General features: G+C 36.7%; 2 protein-coding genes across 2 annotated transcripts in view; both read right to left on the bottom strand.

The window, feature by feature from the left end:
• The window catches only part of LOC108438275 (CDK5 and ABL1 enzyme substrate 1-like), a 33,595-nt gene extending 27,576 nt beyond the window's left edge, over positions 1–6,019 (bottom strand). The window contains exons 1-8 of the mRNA XM_037536710.1: positions 5,941–6,019; positions 5,473–5,550; positions 4,899–4,983; positions 4,666–4,801; positions 3,338–3,441; positions 2,954–3,060; positions 1,384–1,591; positions 65–242 (exon numbers count right to left, since the gene is read on the bottom strand). Coding sequence (XP_037392607.1) covers positions 84–242; positions 1,384–1,591; positions 2,954–3,060; positions 3,338–3,441; positions 4,666–4,801; positions 4,899–4,983; positions 5,473–5,550; positions 5,941–5,969 — 906 coding nt within the window. The 5' untranslated portion in view covers positions 5,970–6,019 and the 3' untranslated portion in view covers positions 65–83. The remainder of the gene's footprint in view (positions 1–64; positions 243–1,383; positions 1,592–2,953; positions 3,061–3,337; positions 3,442–4,665; positions 4,802–4,898; positions 4,984–5,472; positions 5,551–5,940) is intronic.
• A 1,681-nt stretch (positions 6,020–7,700) lies between these two features.
• On the bottom strand, positions 7,701–20,476 carry rbbp8 (retinoblastoma binding protein 8). Its single transcript, XM_017716006.2, has 19 exons — positions 20,167–20,476; positions 19,728–19,885; positions 18,549–18,591; positions 17,176–17,271; positions 16,780–16,886; positions 15,711–15,783; positions 15,482–15,636; positions 14,938–15,024; positions 14,545–14,612; positions 12,421–12,479; positions 12,005–12,296; positions 11,528–11,636; positions 10,347–10,417; positions 10,111–10,219; positions 9,625–9,828; positions 9,379–9,439; positions 9,205–9,286; positions 8,548–8,689; positions 7,701–7,912 (listed from the first exon to the last, which is right to left on the bottom strand). Exons 2-19 carry the CDS (start codon positions 19,825–19,827, stop codon positions 7,815–7,817), a joined length of 1,956 nt encoding a protein of 651 aa, XP_017571495.2. The 5' UTR covers positions 19,828–19,885; positions 20,167–20,476; the 3' UTR covers positions 7,701–7,814.
• Between the last annotated feature and the right edge of the window lie 4 nt (positions 20,477–20,480).

Below are 20,480 nucleotides of genomic sequence, written 5' to 3'. Positions count from 1 at the left end.
TAGCTGTTTTACAAAAACACTGGATAAGTGACAGTATCAGAGACGAAAAAGTGGTCTCGAGTACCTCTTCCAAGCCTTGAGGTTTACTGGATCTTCTGGTTGTAAGAGGTGAGCAGGAGGCGTCTGTAGTGTGGTAGAATTTCGTGATGGGGCAGATGCAGTTTAAATTCCAAGGCTACAAGCACCGGGAACTCAAATGCCAGAAGATCCTTCCGGTTCAACCGAAATTTCTCCTCCAACCTCTAAAAAAAGACAAGAATTTTTGACACAATGCACCAGCAAACAAATTCAATCAAAACAACAAGTGGAATAACCACCACGTTTTTCTTACACATTTTACTATATTTATATTATACACTTCGTACTGATGAGCTTGTATACTCAATATTTAAAGTTTGAATGAACTGCAATGTACAACATCAGTTAATGATTTTCTTTTATAGTGAATTACACACACATTTTCTGAAACCTCATCCTTCTGGATTGCAGGGATATTGAGTTACATTTAAGTATAAATGTTTAGGCTTTTCAGCACAATCAGTTGAGATGTTTGTCATATGTACAGTCACTCAAATTTAAGTAAATATATAAACTATATATTGGTTTTGTGTGTTGCTTTGGTACAAGTGGTTCAGACACAGCAGTGCTCCTGGAGTTTTTAAACACCTCAGTGTCACTGCTGAACTGAGAATAGTCCACCAACCATAAATATCTGGCCAATACCGTCCTGTGGGCAGTGTTCTCTGACTACTGATGACGCACTAGAGGATGACTAACAAACTGTGCAGCAACAGATGAGCTATCGTCTCTGATTTTACATGTACATGGTGGATCAACAAGGTAGGTGTGTCTAATAGAGTGGACACGGTGTTTAAAAATTCCAGTAGCACTGCTGTGTCTGATATACAAGCGCTGACCGCTGAAGCACAGGGTAAAAGGGGGCTAACAAATTATGCAGAGCAATAGATGGACTACAGTCTGTAATTATAGAACTACAAAGTTCACCTCTATGCTAAGTGGAGCTGATAAAATGGACAATAAGTATAGAAACAAGGACAATGTTATGGCTGATCGGTGTAAATTTTAAGATCTTTCTGCAGATTTTAGTGCACAATTTTGTTTGCCGAGTTTTAAATAATGGGAGAAAACATAAAATATAAAATGTGCCATAACACTTGCTAGATTTTAGTTTTTAATTTATTCATGTATTTTAATTGCACATTTATAGTTGCTACGCGTGATAAAGTGGCCAATAAGTGTAGCTAAAAGTTAGGTGTGTCTAATAAACTGGCAAATTCATGTGAGTAACAGGAATGCAACAAAGTCTTGAAATTCTATTTAGAAGTATATTCTAATTTGAAGGGAAAAAAAAAAAAAACTCACATCAATCAGACTCTTGACTTCAGGTCTCCTGAGATCACTGCCAATCTTAGCTGCAAGCAGGATGCAGGCCCCGGCACACAGCTTTCGGTTCTGCTTATCAATCTTACCATTCAGCGCTAGCTTCTCAAAGTAAACAAAAGCCATGGCAACTGTGGGCTCCTCATACCCACAGTCCTCCTGGGCTAGCTTCCGGATCTCTTTCTTCAGACTGAGAACACAAATGAAGAATTGAAGGATGAATACATTTAATTAAAATTTTGAGGTTTCGTGCCCTCTTGTAATCAAGCAGTGTTATTTAAATAACCACTATGAGGCAATAAATCAGAATTTCAGGGTTTTTTCATGATGTTTACTCATGTTAAACAACTTGGCACCCCTTTTTGAAATATTGCAAAAATATTGGAACATGGATTTATGTTGCCCAGGTGTGCTGTTAGATTGACTGTTTAAACAGTTATTAGTTCTGAATGTCTATGCCATGAATTTCACCTGTGACAGTTGCATCTGTTGTTTAAAAAGGATAGACTACCGAGGAGAGCAAAGAGCTGTCTATGGTAGAAAAGCAAGCCATTTTGAAGGAAAATGGGAAATTAGAGCCATAGCCAGTATAACAATTTTGAATGTCCTGAAAAAAGGAAAAAACACTAGCTTATCAACAGGCAGTCATTTAATAAGTTGGCCAAAGAAAACTACAGCAACTGATGTCAGAAACACTGCGAGAGCTGTGAAGACTAAAAAAAAAAACTGTCACTGACATCGCCAACAACCTCCACAGGGCAAGAGTCAAGGTATGAAAAGGTACCAGGGATGAAGCAGAATACGCATGCCATAACCACAAGATGCAAATTGCTCATCAGCAGTAAGAACCAGAAAGCCAGATTGGAATTTGCAAAGGAATACAGACTGATGAGGCCAAGATGATAGAGATGCCAAAGTGTCAAGGTGTCATCGGTCTAGCGTGGTGGAGGTAGTGCCATGGCTTGGGCTTGCAGGGCTGCTTCTGGGATTAATATGATGTGACTAATATTTATGATGTAACTCGAAGGTAGTAGCAGAATGAATATCGGAGACTACAAAAAAATTTTATCTGCCAATATAGGAGGAACTTCATCATGCAGCAGAAAAGTTACTCAAATCACACTGCCAACACAACAAAGGATGTCATCAGGGAAAAAAGGGTCAATCACCAGACTTTTACCCAACTGAGCATGCATTTCACCCCCTAAAGGGAGAATTGAAGAGAGAAAATCCCCCAAACAAACTGAAAGAAGCTGCTATAAATGTGACACAAAAGAATGCAACATTTTGGTGTTGTCAGTGGGTCATCAACTTGATGCAGTTAGTGCAAGCAAGTGATATGCAACCAAACATTAGGTGTTTGTTTATTTTACTTTAAATAACTTTTAGACTTAGATCTACTTTTGCTCACCTAGAAACTGGGCGGTCTGCCACCAAACATGGCATGTTCTAAGTCGTTTGTAGTGTATAGTAAAAACAAAAAAACTGGTCTTGCCATTCCAGTACCATCAGAAGACACTGTGTAAAAAATATAAATTAAAAAGGTTCATACCTTCTGATTTTGCTGAGGGTTAGCTGAACATGTGGAAACTTTTCACTGAAGGTTTCATTCATGTCTCTCTTTAAGTCGGATGGCTTCACATACTCTATCACTGTGGTCTAAAACAGCAAATTCATCTTAGCTAATACTTTACTTTTTTTTTTTTTAGTACAATTGTACTCATGTAACAGTTGATGTAACAATCAGGTGTTTAAAATGGCAATGTATTTCTAACAAACTAATCTAATTACACTTTTATTCTGCAAGTAAGTAGACTAATAGTTTCCAGTCAGGTGTGTTTTCCATTAGGCTTACAGATAAACTCTATGCTTGTCACGATGCTTGAGAATAATCACAATTTGAACATTTAGATGGACAGAAAATGTATACATTCACCATGTAGGAGTGGAAGACAAGCACACATTTATGTTTTCCACAAGGCCACTGGGGATCATCTAAGAGATTAGGGTCATAATCCACACGGTCTCTGACTTCAGTTCCTGAATGTGACAAGATGACAAAATAATCTTTGACTTTACAATAAACTTTAAAGGAACACTATAGCATTCACTCCACTCCAAATTCTGTCCACAATAATATGATCAATTACTCAGAAAAACTGTTGACACGAAACACACTTTTAATAGAAGTCACTGGACAGGTGCTGCAGTTTTCTGTTCTTTTTTGAATTAGTATTTTTAGTAATAATCAACCACATGCTAGAGATGTGGCAGTAGAGATGTAGGGGTATAACAATACTGCGCTCCTTATTTAGCATAAAACTATATTAATTTTCACCACACGTGTACTGTTTCATATGTACAGTTATTCCGGTACTTAGCAATCAAGCCTGTTTTTCAGCCTCTTGCTTTCAGATTGGCTGGTCAGATGAGTCAAATGACCAAATAACATATTTTGAGAAATTGTTGTTTGTGTTTAATTGGTGTCAGTATGGTGCTTTACAAGGTAGTACTAAGAGGACTAAGGTTTAGAGAAGTTTATTAGGGAACTTACATTGAGAGTTTCTCTCTTTATTTTGGAAAAAGCATACAAGACCTTGTGAGGGTGCTAGATTGCAAAATATCTGTCTGGTATGGCAAGTTGGGAGCAAAGTGCAAAATGAAACTTTCTTCGCATAGTAAAATTATTGGACAGCAATAAAAGTAAAATAAAGTGCTAAAAGTAAAATACACTGTAGTTGAGGGGTCACACAGGAAAATCGTGCTACAAGCTGTTAGGGACACATTTAAAAGTATATTATTCCAATATAAGTCTAATTTAATATAAAAGTAGGTCAATATACAATATAAAGTTTGTTAGTTGATCTTCATGATAATTCACAGATGCTATATGCATCCTCTACAGCCCTTAAAAAGATAAAGAATTGTGTTGTGAACATCTTGACCAATCAAAAGGCATAAGTTATGGTATTTCATATGATCCAGTGTAAATCATTATGGTCAAAGATAAGACCAGTCCTAATCCACATCACTTTCAGATTCAGCAGGGTTTTTACTATGTTGCAAGGCATATCGCATTTGCAACATGCAGCACTACAACTGCCATAGGGTATTTTTGTCCATGTCATGCAGCACTAGTATAAAATGATGTTTTGGATTTTCTAGGATGATTTATGACATTTTTACTGTAATGTGGACGCCAAAGAAAATGGGCAATAAAGCTAACGAGAAGAAGCTTTCGACAAGCTAAACTGCTTCACTGACCTTTATCCCTGCTGCCTTGAGAATGGACACCTCGGACAGGGCTCTGAGAACATGGAGAACAAGTGCTGGATGCCGTGTTAGAAATGTGGCCACATAACGCATTAGTCGGATATAGCATTTCAGTGTAGGACACTGTCTAAAATGAAAATGAAACAGTCAGGTCTGAGACTTTCCCTTTTAGAACAGACATTTTTATGGACAGTTTGCACTGGTATCTTTTACATGCATTGTACCTTTCCTTCAGCACCAAGTTCCACACCCACCAGCCCAATGACACTATCTCTGGTCCCCATGCCACTATGAAAATGTCTCATATCCCTAAATTGGACACAAAAAACATGAGGTAAATAATTATTTATTGATTTAAATTATTTTCCATTAATTGATTTGTTGAATTGTGAGCTCAAAGGACAAGCAATAAAAATTTACTTTACATTAAGCAACCTCTATAAAATATTTCATCAGAATAAGATAAAGACTTTTAAACTACTATATTTTAAAAAATGCACATAAATAGGTGTGCCTTTTTCTTACTGTAGAGACCAGTGGCAGAATTTAAAATATGAACCATCACACAAATTAACACCTGATCATTGATCATTTGTTGAGAAGGTAAATTTTAATGAGTAACCCTATTTAATTTACTGCATTGTAATTAATCTACATTACAGATTCTGTGTTTACTCTTGTAGAAAATGTGAACAACCAACATAGCCTGTGAAACATGTATATCAGAATATTTAAAATGTCTCATTAACAGTGTGAACTGCATAATATGTGAATGTTATTGTGAAGAGTAATACATACCCCAGCTGGCTAAATTCTTGATAGGGCACCACGGAAAACATACCATAGAGGGCCCTTCGCACACTTATTAAGACTATCCTAAACAAATCAAATAGCACTTTAAAACTTGCTGAAAATAAACACTGTATTCCAGTAATACACAGCTGTGACCAAATAACATATTTTGTTATGAAAAGAAGTCAAAAAAACTGCTGCAGCAAATTATTTTTTAAAAAATTGCACAAATGTTTAGGGACTTAACTGACTCATTATGACTGGTTAGGTAGGTCATGAATTGTCATTAGGAGTAGTCAACTTAAGGGGGGGGGGGGTTGGGGGGTTAATATATTATGAATCATGCATAATGCGACCAGGGACATTAATAAATAAAAAAAAAAGATAACCTGAAGTTTTCAGACTTCAGACTTTGTCTAGTCTGTAAGTTGTGTTCCCCCAAAAAAACAGTAGCTTCCTTTGAAATATTCATACCTGCCATTACGTGTGTCATGTTGTCTCATGTTCTTGATAAAATGAACCTTCTTACAACTCTTTGGTTGAGGAGAGCCTGTTGAACATCTGAAAGATAAAATGTTAATGCGGGGAGACAAGATTAAAACATTTTTTGCTACTGTATAAAATACAAGTGTATGCAAATTTGAGCTTGAATGATCATCCTCATTACTTGATCAGTGCATCTGTACCACATTCTTTAAAAACCTGACTTGGACATACAATTTTACAAAAAATACAGCTGATACAGAATTTAGTCATGATGGTGATTCTTTCCTTAATTTTCCTTATTTACAAATAAGGTTGACGGGGGAACAAAAAGTGGGTTGGGCACAGGTTCCCAACCCTCATCTTGAAGTACCTACTGCCATCAACACCAGATCCAATGAATCAGCCCTGACAAGCCCTTTCTGATTTGAAGTGAGTGGGACATACTAGTGAAAGTGAGCATCTCATGCTTAAAAACCTACTAATATATCTGAATTCAAGCAGTTCTACAAAAGACTCAAACTCTTCCACAAAAGTGGCTGATATCAAATAATAGGACATTGGTTGCAGTTATTGCTGCTCAAAGCCATGCAACAAGTCATCCATTTTGCAGGGGCAGTTACATTTTTCCCCACAAGGGTGATTCCGATTTGTTCCTTAAACAAATGAAATAGTTTACAAATTGTTTTGAGTTTGAAAAGCATCTCTTTGCCTAATACTAAATTTTGTAAAACATTCACTTAACAAATATGCAGTAATAGAAAAAAAAAAAAAAATCAGGAAGGGGCAAATACTTTTAACATTGTAGAGGCTTTTACATACAAATCACCAAATCAGAGCAAAAACAATCCAAGTACAGAACAGAAACTCAGAAAACAGACCTGTGCATTTCCACAGCAAAATCCCTGTTTGGCTCGGTCTCCATGCACATGCTAGATGTTTTCTCTAAGGCACTGGGGCACTGGACCACAGACGGGGGTTTCAGTGTCATTGCATTAAGCAAACAAGAAGAATTAGAAGCAAAATATCCAGACTCCTTTTCTGCATCTGTAGATGTGCTGTACTGTGTTGGGTTCTCTGGTGTTGTCCCAGATGCTGAATCTGGACTCGTAAAGGAAAGAGTGGCACCATATGTAGATTCAACTTGACTATCCCTCATTACTGGCTGGCCATCAAGAGAGATATTATTAAGAAAACAGAGAGCCGCATGTCTGTGCCTGAGTTCCATGCTGAATGAGCTCAACATGTGTCAGTGTTGTTGCAAATACCAGCTGGCTCCACAAGGCACTTGGGCTGAAGAGCACTTTGAGTAGAGCTAAGAAAGCCAGGTGGCAGCCTTAGTAACATGAGCTTACTGTGAAACCATCAGTGTCAGAAAAAAGACAAAACAATCTTGCCTGTACGTTCACCACCAAATTAGGTTGTGTTGAACAAGTATTAAATCAGTGTGCCAAAACAGGTTCTGGTATAATACCAAAGAAGAACCATGTTTGGTTCTATAAAGAACTTTTCTGTAGAAAGTTATTTTAAGCATTTTGTAAATGAATGTCACATGACACAATCATTTTTCACAAATTTAAAGTGATTTTTCTAGAACCGCACACGCCAACCAAGAACCATTCAGGAATCTTTATTTTTATGAATGCATGCTGAATTTAAACCATACAAAAAAATTGCAACAAAGTATTTATATTTACAATCAATACCACATTCAAGTCAGCATCTTGCCGATAAACATTTCATTTGCACAGTATTACAGCAATTTTCCTTGGACTTGGATAGTAGTGTTAAGAGTGTTAATAGTGTTATTATACAGATTTGACGATGGTGTGAACTTGAAGCTATTGTACAGTCTTATTACAGTGTCATTTCTGTGATTTTTTAGCCATTGGTGAGAATGTAGCAAGGTAAGGTCTACTTCTCCTCAATCGTTGATCTGGTTGGTTGTCTTCTTTAATATATCCTGTTAAAAGCATAAGGTGGTGAATATTCAAACTTGGTCATCAGCTAACTTTGTCATATCAATAATGTTAATGCACAAAAAAAAATAATAACCATAATTATTACTACTTCATTAATTATTATTAACACTAGCAGCTGGTAGCCAATAAAAAACTGATTCAACAAGTTAATGAACAGAGGTGCATTTGTTTATGTATTTAATGAATAATCGAATAAATGAATGAGCAAATGAATAGTATCATTTAACTGGTCAGGACTGTGGGCAAACAGAAACCACACAATATACCAGGGCATTTACTGGCAAGTTCCTGCTCTAGGTAATGATCTATTTTGCCTAGGCCATGGACTGCTACAGTTTACTGCATATTAGTATTAGTTTTTATTAGAGTTTTCGGTCTCATCTTAAACGATGTGGCATTTACATTTGGGTGCCTCAAGAAGAAGATGGTGAATAAAAAGCTAACTTCAGCGTTGCCTATCCTGGATGGTTTAAACTGTTATACATCAAGGAGTCTTTATTATAATAATAATAATAATAATAATAATAATAATAATAAACAAACAAACCAACCAACATACCACGCATAGGTCAAATTACTCCAGAGCTTCACTAAAGATGAAGTAAAATGTACGTACCTCTCTCCACGCAGGTCTGTGTGGAAGGAAAGCCCACCTCCCAGAAATTTTCTGGGGTGGAGGGGGGAAGGTATCGGAAACGATGCCGCGAGCAGGATGACAGTTTCTTCCGTCTCTCTGCCTCAGGCAAGTCTGCATAGTACTGAAACCGATGAAGCCACAGACAGTGGTTAGTTTTTGGAAGTTGCAGTTACTGTTGGCAATAATGAAACCATTTGTAATTTTATTTTAATTATTTGACTCATAGCTCACTGAAAATCACAGCAGTGGTTTAAACTTTGAATTAATATATTTTTTCAATTTATTGAATAATTGTTGAACATACAGTATTGCTCTGTTAAACTTGAGTGAAAGTTGTTGATGCATGTCAAAGAATTGACATGTAATTTACTGCTATACCCTCTATGTAATGTATTATGTAATTACTTCATTATAATTTAATAATTAAGCAAACAAAACAAATTTAAATAAACCAACTTGTTTTAGAAATTCAGCGGATTGAAAAATTAAGCTAACCTACCAATTAAACTTTCATTACTAATTAAAGGTGTATATTCGTTGGAAATATGTGGGCTATATGAAAATGATGAATGAATAAACATACAAAACAACTTATGATATACCAAGTGTTTACAGGGACAGTAAGAACATACATACAATGTCACACTCTTTGCATGTGTGTCCTTGAAGTTTCCTCCTCTCATGTTTTTTGCGTACAACTTCCACACAAGCAAAAGACCTGTTTATGGCACACAAAACAGAATGGAACATTGGAACATGACAAAACAGTGGTGTTGTATTTAGCTTAGTGTACCTTAAAGCAGATCTTACTTGTCAGCAGCATCTCCAGTGGGCTTATCTCCTGCTCTTGGGAAGGGTGCCTGAAAATCTCCTGAACAATATGCAATAGAAAATCCCCTTGAAAATGCTCACAAGCAGACACCAAATTTTTTTATCTCCAAAATTCTATAGTCATTGGTAGTTATTCCATAGTCCCGTTAGAGATACAAGTACATATACAAATGCTTCTCCCTACCCATTCTTTTAAAAAAAACAAAATGAAGCAAAGGTCTTTACCTTCCATAATCCCTTCTTCTTCCATCTCTTCTTTATCCTCTTCCTTCTCACATACATCACCTTGCTTTTCCTCTTCTTCCTCATGCTCATGAACATGGTCATGCTCCAAGGCAGACATCTCATCCTGAGGGCAGGACTCATACTCTCCATGGCCGGAAGTATCGAAAATGTTTGCCAGGCTGTCGTTAGCCTTCTGCCCTATTCCTGTGAGACCAAAGGAAGAATCTCAGATAAATAACATTTCTTTACTTTCGAACTACAATTTATTTCTGGTGAATTTACAGGATGACCACAACCTACAAACAACTGCTTTTAAAAAATGTTTTGAACTTACAATGCCGTTTTTTGTTTTTTTTTTGTTTTAAGCATTCAAGGCAAAATATAATATGCTAGATGATCAACTGACATCAAGTCTTAAACCACAACATTTATGTTTATAACTTTTGTACAAACACATTAGTTAAATAATGATTAAACTGCAAGTACCTGTGACACTGTCTGTCGAATCCATGCCAGTCTGCTTTCGGCTACGTACCAGCATACTATGGCTCACATACGTGCAGTCCATGTCCACAGTCGCTGTCTGTACTCTGGGCTGAGGGGAACAGAAATATTATATTTTGCATACTTTCTACAAATTGTTGGAGAAAAGGGAGATCAAATTTCCTAAAGGAATACTAACAGAACAGGAAAATAAAATGTAAGGGTTGTAATTACATTACCTCTGGATGAGGGGAGATTTCTATACCATACTGTGACAGAGCAGCTCCTGGGTCTAAACTCCAGCTCTGTTCTAAAAGCAGTAAGTAAACAAAAAGGAGACAAATTGAGCGTAAACTCAGAATAAATGCCTTATAATTATGATTCTCCATTGTGATGCAACACACTCAAAGAGTAAGCTTAATCCTGATCAAGAAAACTGATAGACACAACTAAAATTAGAAAGAGAATATTTATTCAAATCATGAAGCCTTCTAGTTGATAGAACAGGGCTATTTGTAATTGGTTTGAGGGCAGCAATATCAGTATTGCAAAAGGCAATATTGTGCAGCAATAATCAGCAAGTCTGTAAATTCATTGATAAATTAATAACTAAATTTATCCTGACTTGTGTACAGTGCCTGAGACAGTCCAAATTCAACAGCATTTAGGAAGCAAACAAAAGATAAGAACAACATCATCAATGCAACACTACACTGAATTTGGACACCTCTCTGGTGGAAATACAAAAGAACATTTTCAAACATTCGTTGTGCTTCGGACCACTAGAAGAGGATGAATCTGACTTTTTTGCAAGTGCGTTGAAAGACTATTTGAGGAGAACTCAAAACTTGCTGAAGGTCGTGTCTTCCAAGGATATGAGCGATCTACTATTGTCATCATATCTTCATCAGCATAACGTAGATTTTACACTTGAGACCTAAAATTAGAGTCAGACCTTTTTTTTAGCCTGTGCATGAGACATGTAAAAACATGACATGATTTGAAAGTCCTGGTGCCGCTGACTTTTAAATGATTATTTGAGGCTTTACAGGGTGACTTGGAGCAGAAGAGCACACCATATTTTTCCCCCTCTATACTTGGTAAGGCTACTTCTTTCAGTTCTAAAAAAATATATTACACAGTGCCGCTTTAAGGGAGAACACAGCAACCTACCATTAAGCGAGACACAGCAGTATTAAAGTCAGTTGGATGGAACCTGCATGGTGGTGTGTGGAACCGTTAAGACATGATAGCTAAGCTAGTAGACTTAACATTAAAGTGTTCTTCTTACATTGTCATGTTTTCCCTTAATGTTGTTATGTTTTCATCTTTTGTTTGCTTCCTAAATGCTGTTGTATTTTGACTCTGGACAATTGTATTTAGCATAGTATGACAAACATTAACACTGATACAAACATACCATAAGGGCTAAAATTCTGGCTCTGCAAGGGACTCTTGCATGGAGTACTTGGAGAAAGATGATCAGGCCTGGCTTCTTCTGGCTCCCAACTTTTGTTTTCATGTGATTCCTTTAAATAAAAAAAATAAAAAAAACTGTTTATTTCCTTTCATAACAATATATGAGAAACTCCAAACACAGAGATGCTGAGAAATGTAATATGAGCCAAAATGCTGGTTATTTAAAAAAACAAACAAAACACACACACACACACACACACACACACACACACACACACACACACACACACACACACACACACACAAATCCTACTTCACTACACAAACTCTAACAGTGGTTATCAAATCAGTGTTCTCTGGGCCCCCATAAACAACCCACCTTTTTACTATAATCCTATGTACTGTAAGTCATGATAGAGCAAAAAAGTGGACCATCTATTGGGAGCCTTGAGAACTGCCCTAGGACACTGGGTCTTACCTGTATCTTTGAAGACTTTGTCCATTCATGGTTCTGCCGGATATGCTGTTCTTTAACTCCTAGACAACCATCAGAAGGAGGAGAGACAAATACGTGCTTTCGTTTCTCCCCTTCTATATGGCTAAATCTACTGCTGTTGTATGAAGTGGACAGATGTGCAAGGGGCTTGCGGCATGGACTGCCGCCTGAATCTATCGGTTTCTGCTCCCGAGAATCATGCGCAGCACCACTCAAAACAGATGGATGGTCTTTAGAGACAATGATGCTTGTAATACCTGCAGTTGTTGATAATCTGGCACAGTAGAAGAAGAAACAAGAATATGTGCTGTAACCATTCTAATCACATTTTAATTTAATGGATTTGCATGGTTTTTAATAGACTGATAAACTAGAGGAATTTCAAAAAGTATTCTTACATAGTGGAATCCTTTTCCCTCTTTGCTTGCATCTGAGAGGCTGTATCATTCTCAGAGTCCTGAAAAGAACATAAGCTTGAAGGTGAAGCCCCTCAAAATGCACAAAATGCATACATACACGTTAAGATACAGCACATAAATTATGTCCTATTAGAATGAAACTGAACAACTGATTTCACATACACTGTACTCCTAATGCAGCGACAAGGTTCATAGAACAGATATATTTGTATATAGATGTTTTAAAGAACAAATGTAATCTTATGCTCAGGACTATGTAAAAGTCCTGTGTCCTACTGAATTTTGTGTAGTGATGTGTTTAACACTTTCAACTTTGCTCAATTTCAAGCAGAAGTTTATTTCCTAACAATAAATATTAAATATCACTTGGTTTTTTTTTTTATCTGAATACTTGAAAACTGTGGACCATGCTGCATTCAATGCCTTCTAAACACTGAAGGTATCCAAAGATATTTTACAAAAGTGAGCTACATTACTAAGCCGTTTTATGCTTGCCATTAGTGGATGGACACCTATGCCCCTTGGAAGCCTATATGTTCTAAACCAGGGGTGTCCTACCTTATCCACCAAAGGGCCAGTGTGAATGCAGGTTTTTGTTCCAGACAAGAAGAGCACATCTGATTTCACTCATTTAATCAGTCACTCTTAGAGTCTTTAAACTCTTGATCACATGTGCTCCTACTCTGTTGCAATGAAAACCTGCAGCCACCCCTCTTCTAAAACACTAATGGACATAAGAAATTGTTCAGAAAATACTTTTCAAAAAAAGGTCTACAGGAAAACAAACATTAATCATCCCATTTAACACAAGTCACAGGGTTTCCTATACTTTGGTGGTTTGCCAAGGTATATGGACACCCACCCAAAGTATAGTTTAAGTTGAGTTGAAAAAAAAAAGAGCATTTTATTCATGTTTTAAAAAAACCTTCTACACGTAACTAGTGAAGTTGCCCTATCTGAACTTGCTTTCTCTTCATTTAAGAGTGCACCTAGTTGCGAATACACTACTGATTTATCTGTTTACTGAGAAATTATTAAAGATGAAGCCCCACGAGGAGGAGAAGACACTCAGACTGTGTGCAACTTTGCAGAACACTTTTTGCACTTCACAGCCATTAAGCTAGCATATATCTCATGGATATACAGCCAGAACAATTGGATTTTGGTAATTTCAGCAGTTGTGATTCAAGTAAAGGCATTATTTGAGTCTAACTCAAAGAGGACATAGTCATAAATTTAAAAGTCTTAAGGTTATAGTATTATTACTATTATATAGTATAATTAACACACAAACATGGTACTGTTATTGATAAACTGTGTGTTCTCAGTGTGCAATCACAGATTCTACATTTTTCACTCACACAGCAGATGTTAAACCTCTGATAATGTATTTATGGACTTGGCACTGACACCAGCCAAGAGAAAGACAGAATAATGACTCAAATCTTACTCTGCCTGAAGCAATAATGTTCCAAAGGTTAGGGCTGGCAGAGAATAATTCACTGAAATGCCATGCAATTACTATTATTTCATTGTTCCTACATTCTGCCTAGGTTGTGAATGGGGAAAAAACAGGCAAGGTGCACTGTAAGCTAGAGCCAAAGAAATCTTAAAAATTAGAAAAATTCTGCTCAGACTGAACATGTTACGCCAGCTAACCACTATCTAGTGTACAAAATAACGCTGCACAACATAATCTCAATAAATGTTGAGACAGTGGTCTTTGCAATAATGATACTGCAGAAGCCTATGATAAGCAAATGATCCCTCTAACAAATTAGTGTTTTTACTGTGTGCTGTGAGATTCTGACCAATCACAATAGTAGATGAGTGGGTGTTTTGATGCCAAAGGGACACCACAAAAGCAAATGATTTTAGTCAAAATAATGCGTGCCAGTCTTTAACGTGTTACATTTCTGATTCACTAATGCATTTTTTCATTTTTACAAGCTGTATTAAACTGCAATTTATAGGACCATGGACATTAATATGTAAAACTGTGAATATTAATAAAGAAGAAATAATGATATTTAAAATTGCCTTAACACTACAGAAAGAATTCCTGAGGTTTAACAGGAAAAATGAAAAGAATGTCTGACCTACCTCATAAAACAGGTCTAGACGACATGTTTCTGCAACCACAGTTCTGCCACTGATCTTGGTATTGCTCTCTAAAAAGATATGACATTGAGGCTGTGAAAGGAAGGGGGTGAATTTGATCAAAAACAACATATGCCAAATTCTATTCTTGGACTGGTTTTTGATCAAAAGCAACATATTGTGCCAAATTCTGTTCTTGACGTGCTTTTCAATCAAAGATCTTATGAATAACATTGCACTATTCTCCGAATTCTCCGAAATAATTTCCTTCATTTGTGCACTTGAATGTGAACAACCCCTTCCTTTCTGCTCCTTTCTGTTTATAACACCAAAAGGGAGGTGAGGAGGAGCTTGACTTCGCTGAATTACAATATGATTATTTCTTCTGTTACTTACTTGTAACACACATCACATCCAGATCACATGTCTCCGGGACAAGCACATCTCTGCAGCTTGACAGCATAAATTCTCGTTTCTGGATGTCTACAACTCACAATGAAAGAGTGTAACTGCATAAACTATTTTTTTTCCCCCAAACAATGACAGACGTCAACACAGGTTTCACACTTTTAGACCACTTGCAGTTGCTGCAAAAACCTGTCAAGGTAATATGCTGCTATGTTGAGTCTCTCTGAATAATGGCAGGCAACTAGATAGTTCTGTTTATTTGACAAACCACCTGAAATAATGATTTAGAAATGAATAAGAAGCGAAAGAAGAGGAAAGAAAACCTTCTGACATCCAGTTTCCTTTCTTTTTCTGTATTTTTTTTTCTGTCTCAACTGTTCAAATAACTTGTTCTGATATTAGCATTTATTCAATCAAGCTTATGCAATTTCTGGCACTCTTTTAGTTTGCAGATAAACATCTTTAGAAGAAGATAAAAAACAAAATCAGAACAGTTTGCAAAACAAGTGTTTGTACTTTCTGTAGGACTCACCAGGTAGTGGCTGTGAAAGTGGTTGCTCTGCATAGCGGACATGGCTTTGCTCTCTCTTGCGCTTCAACTTGCTGGTCACAGGAAAAGACATAGACTGTAGTGGAGAGTCTGGGATCATGCCTTCCTCTGGCTCTGAGAATGATGTCTGCTGTAAACTGAATACACACAAAGTTGAAAATACGTGTTTGTGAACAGGATAATGTCTTTGCTTCTTGTCCTTTTCACTCACCCATGTGCCCGTATTTGCGCCAACTGCAGACTAAGCTTTCTGTTCTCTTCTTTAAGAATGTCTCTCTCCGCCTCTGGACATAAAAAACAGCAAATAATATCACATAACTGAAAAACAGACATTAAAATAAATAAATAAAATTATAGATAATATATAAAACCTGTCATCTTGTCTGACCTTACAATCAGCCAAGTTTATGAAAATTTGGAAGGTCTACACACAAAAAAAAACTGTAAACATCTAATCATTTAACACTAATTCAGGCACCTGAACCAATAGCTTCAGTATATTCATTCAAAGTAACCCTTAAATCAAAACTGACCTTTTTTTTAACCTTAGTAGTTCATATTTAGTAAAATAAAAATTTCTCTTTTGTCTCAATCATCTCTGATCAAAATGTAATGTTTGCCTGCCACTAAATTAACTGATTCATGAACTGACTTTGATTATGTTGCTATGAACTGTCAGGAAAGTACTAATTAATAAATATTATATATTAATATTAATATGATGTTTCACCTCCCACTCCCACAACCCCAGCATATCACTCTGCAAAAACCTAGCTAGCTCAGAGACCCCGATACAGTTTTCACTCTGAAATATGTTATTGTATGAAAGAAAAAAGAGCTATGATTTCCAAATCACATTTATTTAAGAGGGCCCATATCCCACATTTTATTTGCATTTTTCCTCTTATCCACTTTGGACAGTGTTATTTTATGTGCCAAAAAGACTTAATTCATTTTTAACACAACCATTTTCCAACCTGTCCTTATACCACAGAATTAAACTACCATAGATCTAAAATAAATACATTTTTCTAAGAAGGATATGCACTGAAATTATTCTCACCTACATCATGAACGCTACATAAAACACATTTGTAAGTTTAGTTCTAAAAATAACATATTTTGACAAACTAACAAGCAAATCAAACTACTTCAAGCTACAGATATACAGTGCAACTACAAATGAACTACAAATTAAACCCACCCTATCTTTTAGGCAACAGCCAACCTAGTAATATGAAGAAAATATCAGAAAGTGATCAATGGTGTTGCAAACTTACTGAGCTCATTGAGAAGTGAGAGATTATTCTGATTTTCAGACTCTGTTTGTGTCGTTTTTATCTGTTTTTCACTCTCACTGCAGTGATCACAAGGTCCAGACTGCAATCTAGCAAAAAGACATTCATTAAAAGGTCCATGATTACTCTTACAGTTCACTCTTAAGGGTTTCCTCCAGCTTCCATCACACTGACTGACTGAACTTCCAGTGATCAACATATTCATCAAGACTTCAAAATGCAAGCCAATGTTAAATTATATTGAAAAGCAAAATGCTAAGATTATAATATTTAAATGTGTGGACTGATTTCAAGTATACAAAATGTAAATACTAAATGGAATTTACATGGAAATATTCAGGGGACATGCTTTGTTTTTAACAGCTGAAAATAAAGTACCTGTCCTTTAGGAATTTGACTGATTCTTGCAGGGTTTTCTGTTGCTCACGTAACTGCTGGTTCTTGTAATAGAACTGCTCCAGTTTTTGTGCATCACTAATGAAGAAAGCAAACAGGCAAACTCATTATGGAAACCAGTTACTGTGTTGTTAATGTACAAAATCTACAGTCACATCCAAACTTTAACTTTTTCTAAGAATAAACTGTTTTCATGGTGGCATTGCAAGGAGTGCACACACACACACACACACACACACACACACACACACACATATCTATACACACACACACACACACACACACACACACATCTATCTATCTATACACACACACACACACACACACACACACACAGTGGGGTAAAAAAGTATTTAGTCAGCCACTGATTGTGCAAGTTCTCCTACTTAGAAAGATGAGAGAGGTCTGTAATAGGTACACTTCAACTATGAGACACAATATGAGAAAAAAATCCAGGAAATCACATTGTAGGATTTTTAAAGAATCTATTTGTAAATTATGGTGAAAAATAAGTATTTGGTCAATAACAAAAATTCAACTAAATACTCTGTAACATAACCACAGGATGAGATCTTGCGTGGGGCCCAGATCGAGGGAGATTATCAATGGCCTTGTATGTCTTCCATTTTCTTACAATTGCTCCCACAGTTGATTTATTCACACCAACCTACTTGCCTATTGTAGAGTCACTGTTCCCAGCCTGGTGCAGGTCTACAATTTTCTTCCTGGTGTCCTTCGACAGCTCTTTGGTCTTGGACATGGTTGAGTTTGGAGTCTGACTGTTTGAGGCTGTGGACAGGTGTCTTTTATACAGATAACGAGGTCAAACAGGTGCCATTAATACAGGTAACGAGTGGAGGACAAAAGAGCTTCTTAAAGAAGAAGTTACAGGTCTGTGAGAGCCAGAAATCTTGCTTGTTTGTGGGTGACCAAATACTTATTTTCCATCATAATTTACAAATAAATTCTTTAAAAATCCTACAATGTGATTTCCTGGATTTTTTTTTCCTCATATTGTCTCTCATAGTTGAAGTGTACCTATGACGAAAATTACAGACCTCTCTCATCTTTCTAAGTAGGAGAACTTGCACAATCAGTGGCTGACTAAATACTTTTTTACCCCAAGTCCCTGAGCACCCCAATTTTTACTGATATTTTTGTTCAAACAAGAGAACTGTGCACTTCATGCTTTCCTTTCTCAAAATGACAAAAAATGAGATTATTCATATTTAAAGTCTACAACAATAATCCATATAAATATACTGTGAAGCAGCTGAACAAATACTTCAAAAAACAAATACTTTACTCTGGTGCACTAAATGAATTCATAGGGTTTTGAGAAAAACGAAACTTACAGACAGCGCTCCTTCTTTAGTTTGTTCACCTTTGACTGAAGTCCTACAAAAAAAAATTAAAAATCATGATACAGCTTCCACAAAACCTCTGGCAAATCGGTATAAAGTTATTCTGACTGATCACCGTAATAATGTGATTAGAAATTTTGTCTGTTTGAAGACTCAGAGCAACTGATTAAATAAGTAGAATCAGGTGTGCTTCAGCTTGTTTGGACTGAAAACCTGCAACCACATCAGCTATTTGCCGATAAGATTGCACACCCCTGTCCTATGCCCTTTGTAGTCACCAGATTTTAGCCTTACTGAAAACACATGAGATATTTTTGACCACTGTGATTAGACAGCACTCTCCAAGACAATCATCAAAACACTAATTGAATAAATTTCTTTTGAAAGAATGATGTTCTGTCCCGTCTGTATCATTTCAGAAACTTGGAAATTTCAAGACAAAAGTGTACTGAAGCTGTTCTGGTGGCTTGTGGTGGCCCAACACCTTATTACAACATTTTATGTTGGGTTTTCCTCTAATCTGTCACCTGTCTATATGTAACACTCCCAGACTATCTGTTAGGTGACTTTCATGTATAACAATCAACAGGAGACCACCAGTGTTGTTTACAACACACACACTATGATAACAGATTTGTGCTAGTATTATTAATGCTAAAGGGGAACCTATTGATTTTTCAAATGTTTTGCATAATTAAATGGTTAACGGTTAATGTTTAAGCTCCATCTCAAAAAGGGTTACATTAAATGGTTATGAATACACTGCCTAATGTCTGAGGCATTGTTTTACAGTAGTTTTGTCTAACACGTATTTTAATCAATTTATTTTTAACAAATTCACGGTGGAGGAATACATGAAGGGTGTTCGAAAGCAAAATAGTTCCAGAAGAAAACATTTTTTTTTCCAGAATGTCATTATTTTACCATCATCAATGTTACAATAAAAATTCAGAAGACATGTGCCTTGGATTTTGGATAGTAAACGTGTACGGGTCCCAATCACCACCACTACAACAAAATCTTTGTAAGTTTCTCCGCAAGTGAACGATTTCATATCAAACCAATCTAATGACTTTGTTTCTCTGAACCACTGAAATGTATAGATTTTCAGTGGAATTCCTCTCTAAGAAAAGGTGTAGGGGTATACACGCGCACGAGACACTCAGTTACCTTGCACTACACTGTCATGGCACTCTCTAAGACGGTCCAGCAGATCCTGGAACAGCTTTTCGTTATCGGCGGGTGTGCCACTGAACTGAGAGCAGGTCATTTTCAGTTGTTCAGCCAAGCTATCTCATCGCACGCCGGCCAGTCAACAAAGGAGAAACCTGTTTGTTAGGAGAGACATGACAACAATTTTAACCGGTGTCAAAAAGGCTGACAAAAAAATTATTAAAACCAACTGCCGTACATGTCTGAAAGATTTCATAAATATGGCCCTTACAGACTAACATACAGAAGTCCATTTGAAGCTAGCCAAGCCAGCGTTAACTTCGCATGAGGGACCTTATGGGCCTACGCGGGTTATTGATTGTTTCTCATTCTAGTTTGGGTTAACGTACACATGAATTAAGTCGCTGAAAGGAAGGGTGGAAGTTTAAATTCTTACCAAAATGTCAACGGCAACCACACTCAAGCCCTCAGTTTTACAAACCGAATTGCGCGCCAGACTCCGAAGCTTGCAAGTCCCACCAAACAGAACAAGCGCCGCCCACTGGCCGGACAGCGAAAAATCATCATGCGGGAGGAGAAGGTGGAAAAACAGAACAAAAAATATCAAAATAAAATAAACTGAACAACAAATGGCAACAATTATACCACAGTAGACATGCCCATGGTGATTTGGGAAGAATTTCAAGTTTTTCTGAGGTATACTCCATGATGATGTGTCAAACCAGTAGGTGGCGATTATTCACACAACCT

Source organism: Pygocentrus nattereri, chromosome 3, assembly GCF_015220715.1.
Source record: "Pygocentrus nattereri isolate fPygNat1 chromosome 3, fPygNat1.pri, whole genome shotgun sequence".
In the NCBI taxonomy this organism is placed as follows: Eukaryota; Metazoa; Chordata; class Actinopteri; order Characiformes; family Serrasalmidae; genus Pygocentrus; species Pygocentrus nattereri.
Note: the sequence above shows the minus strand (reverse complement) of the source record. Positions and strands in the feature narration are given on the sequence as shown.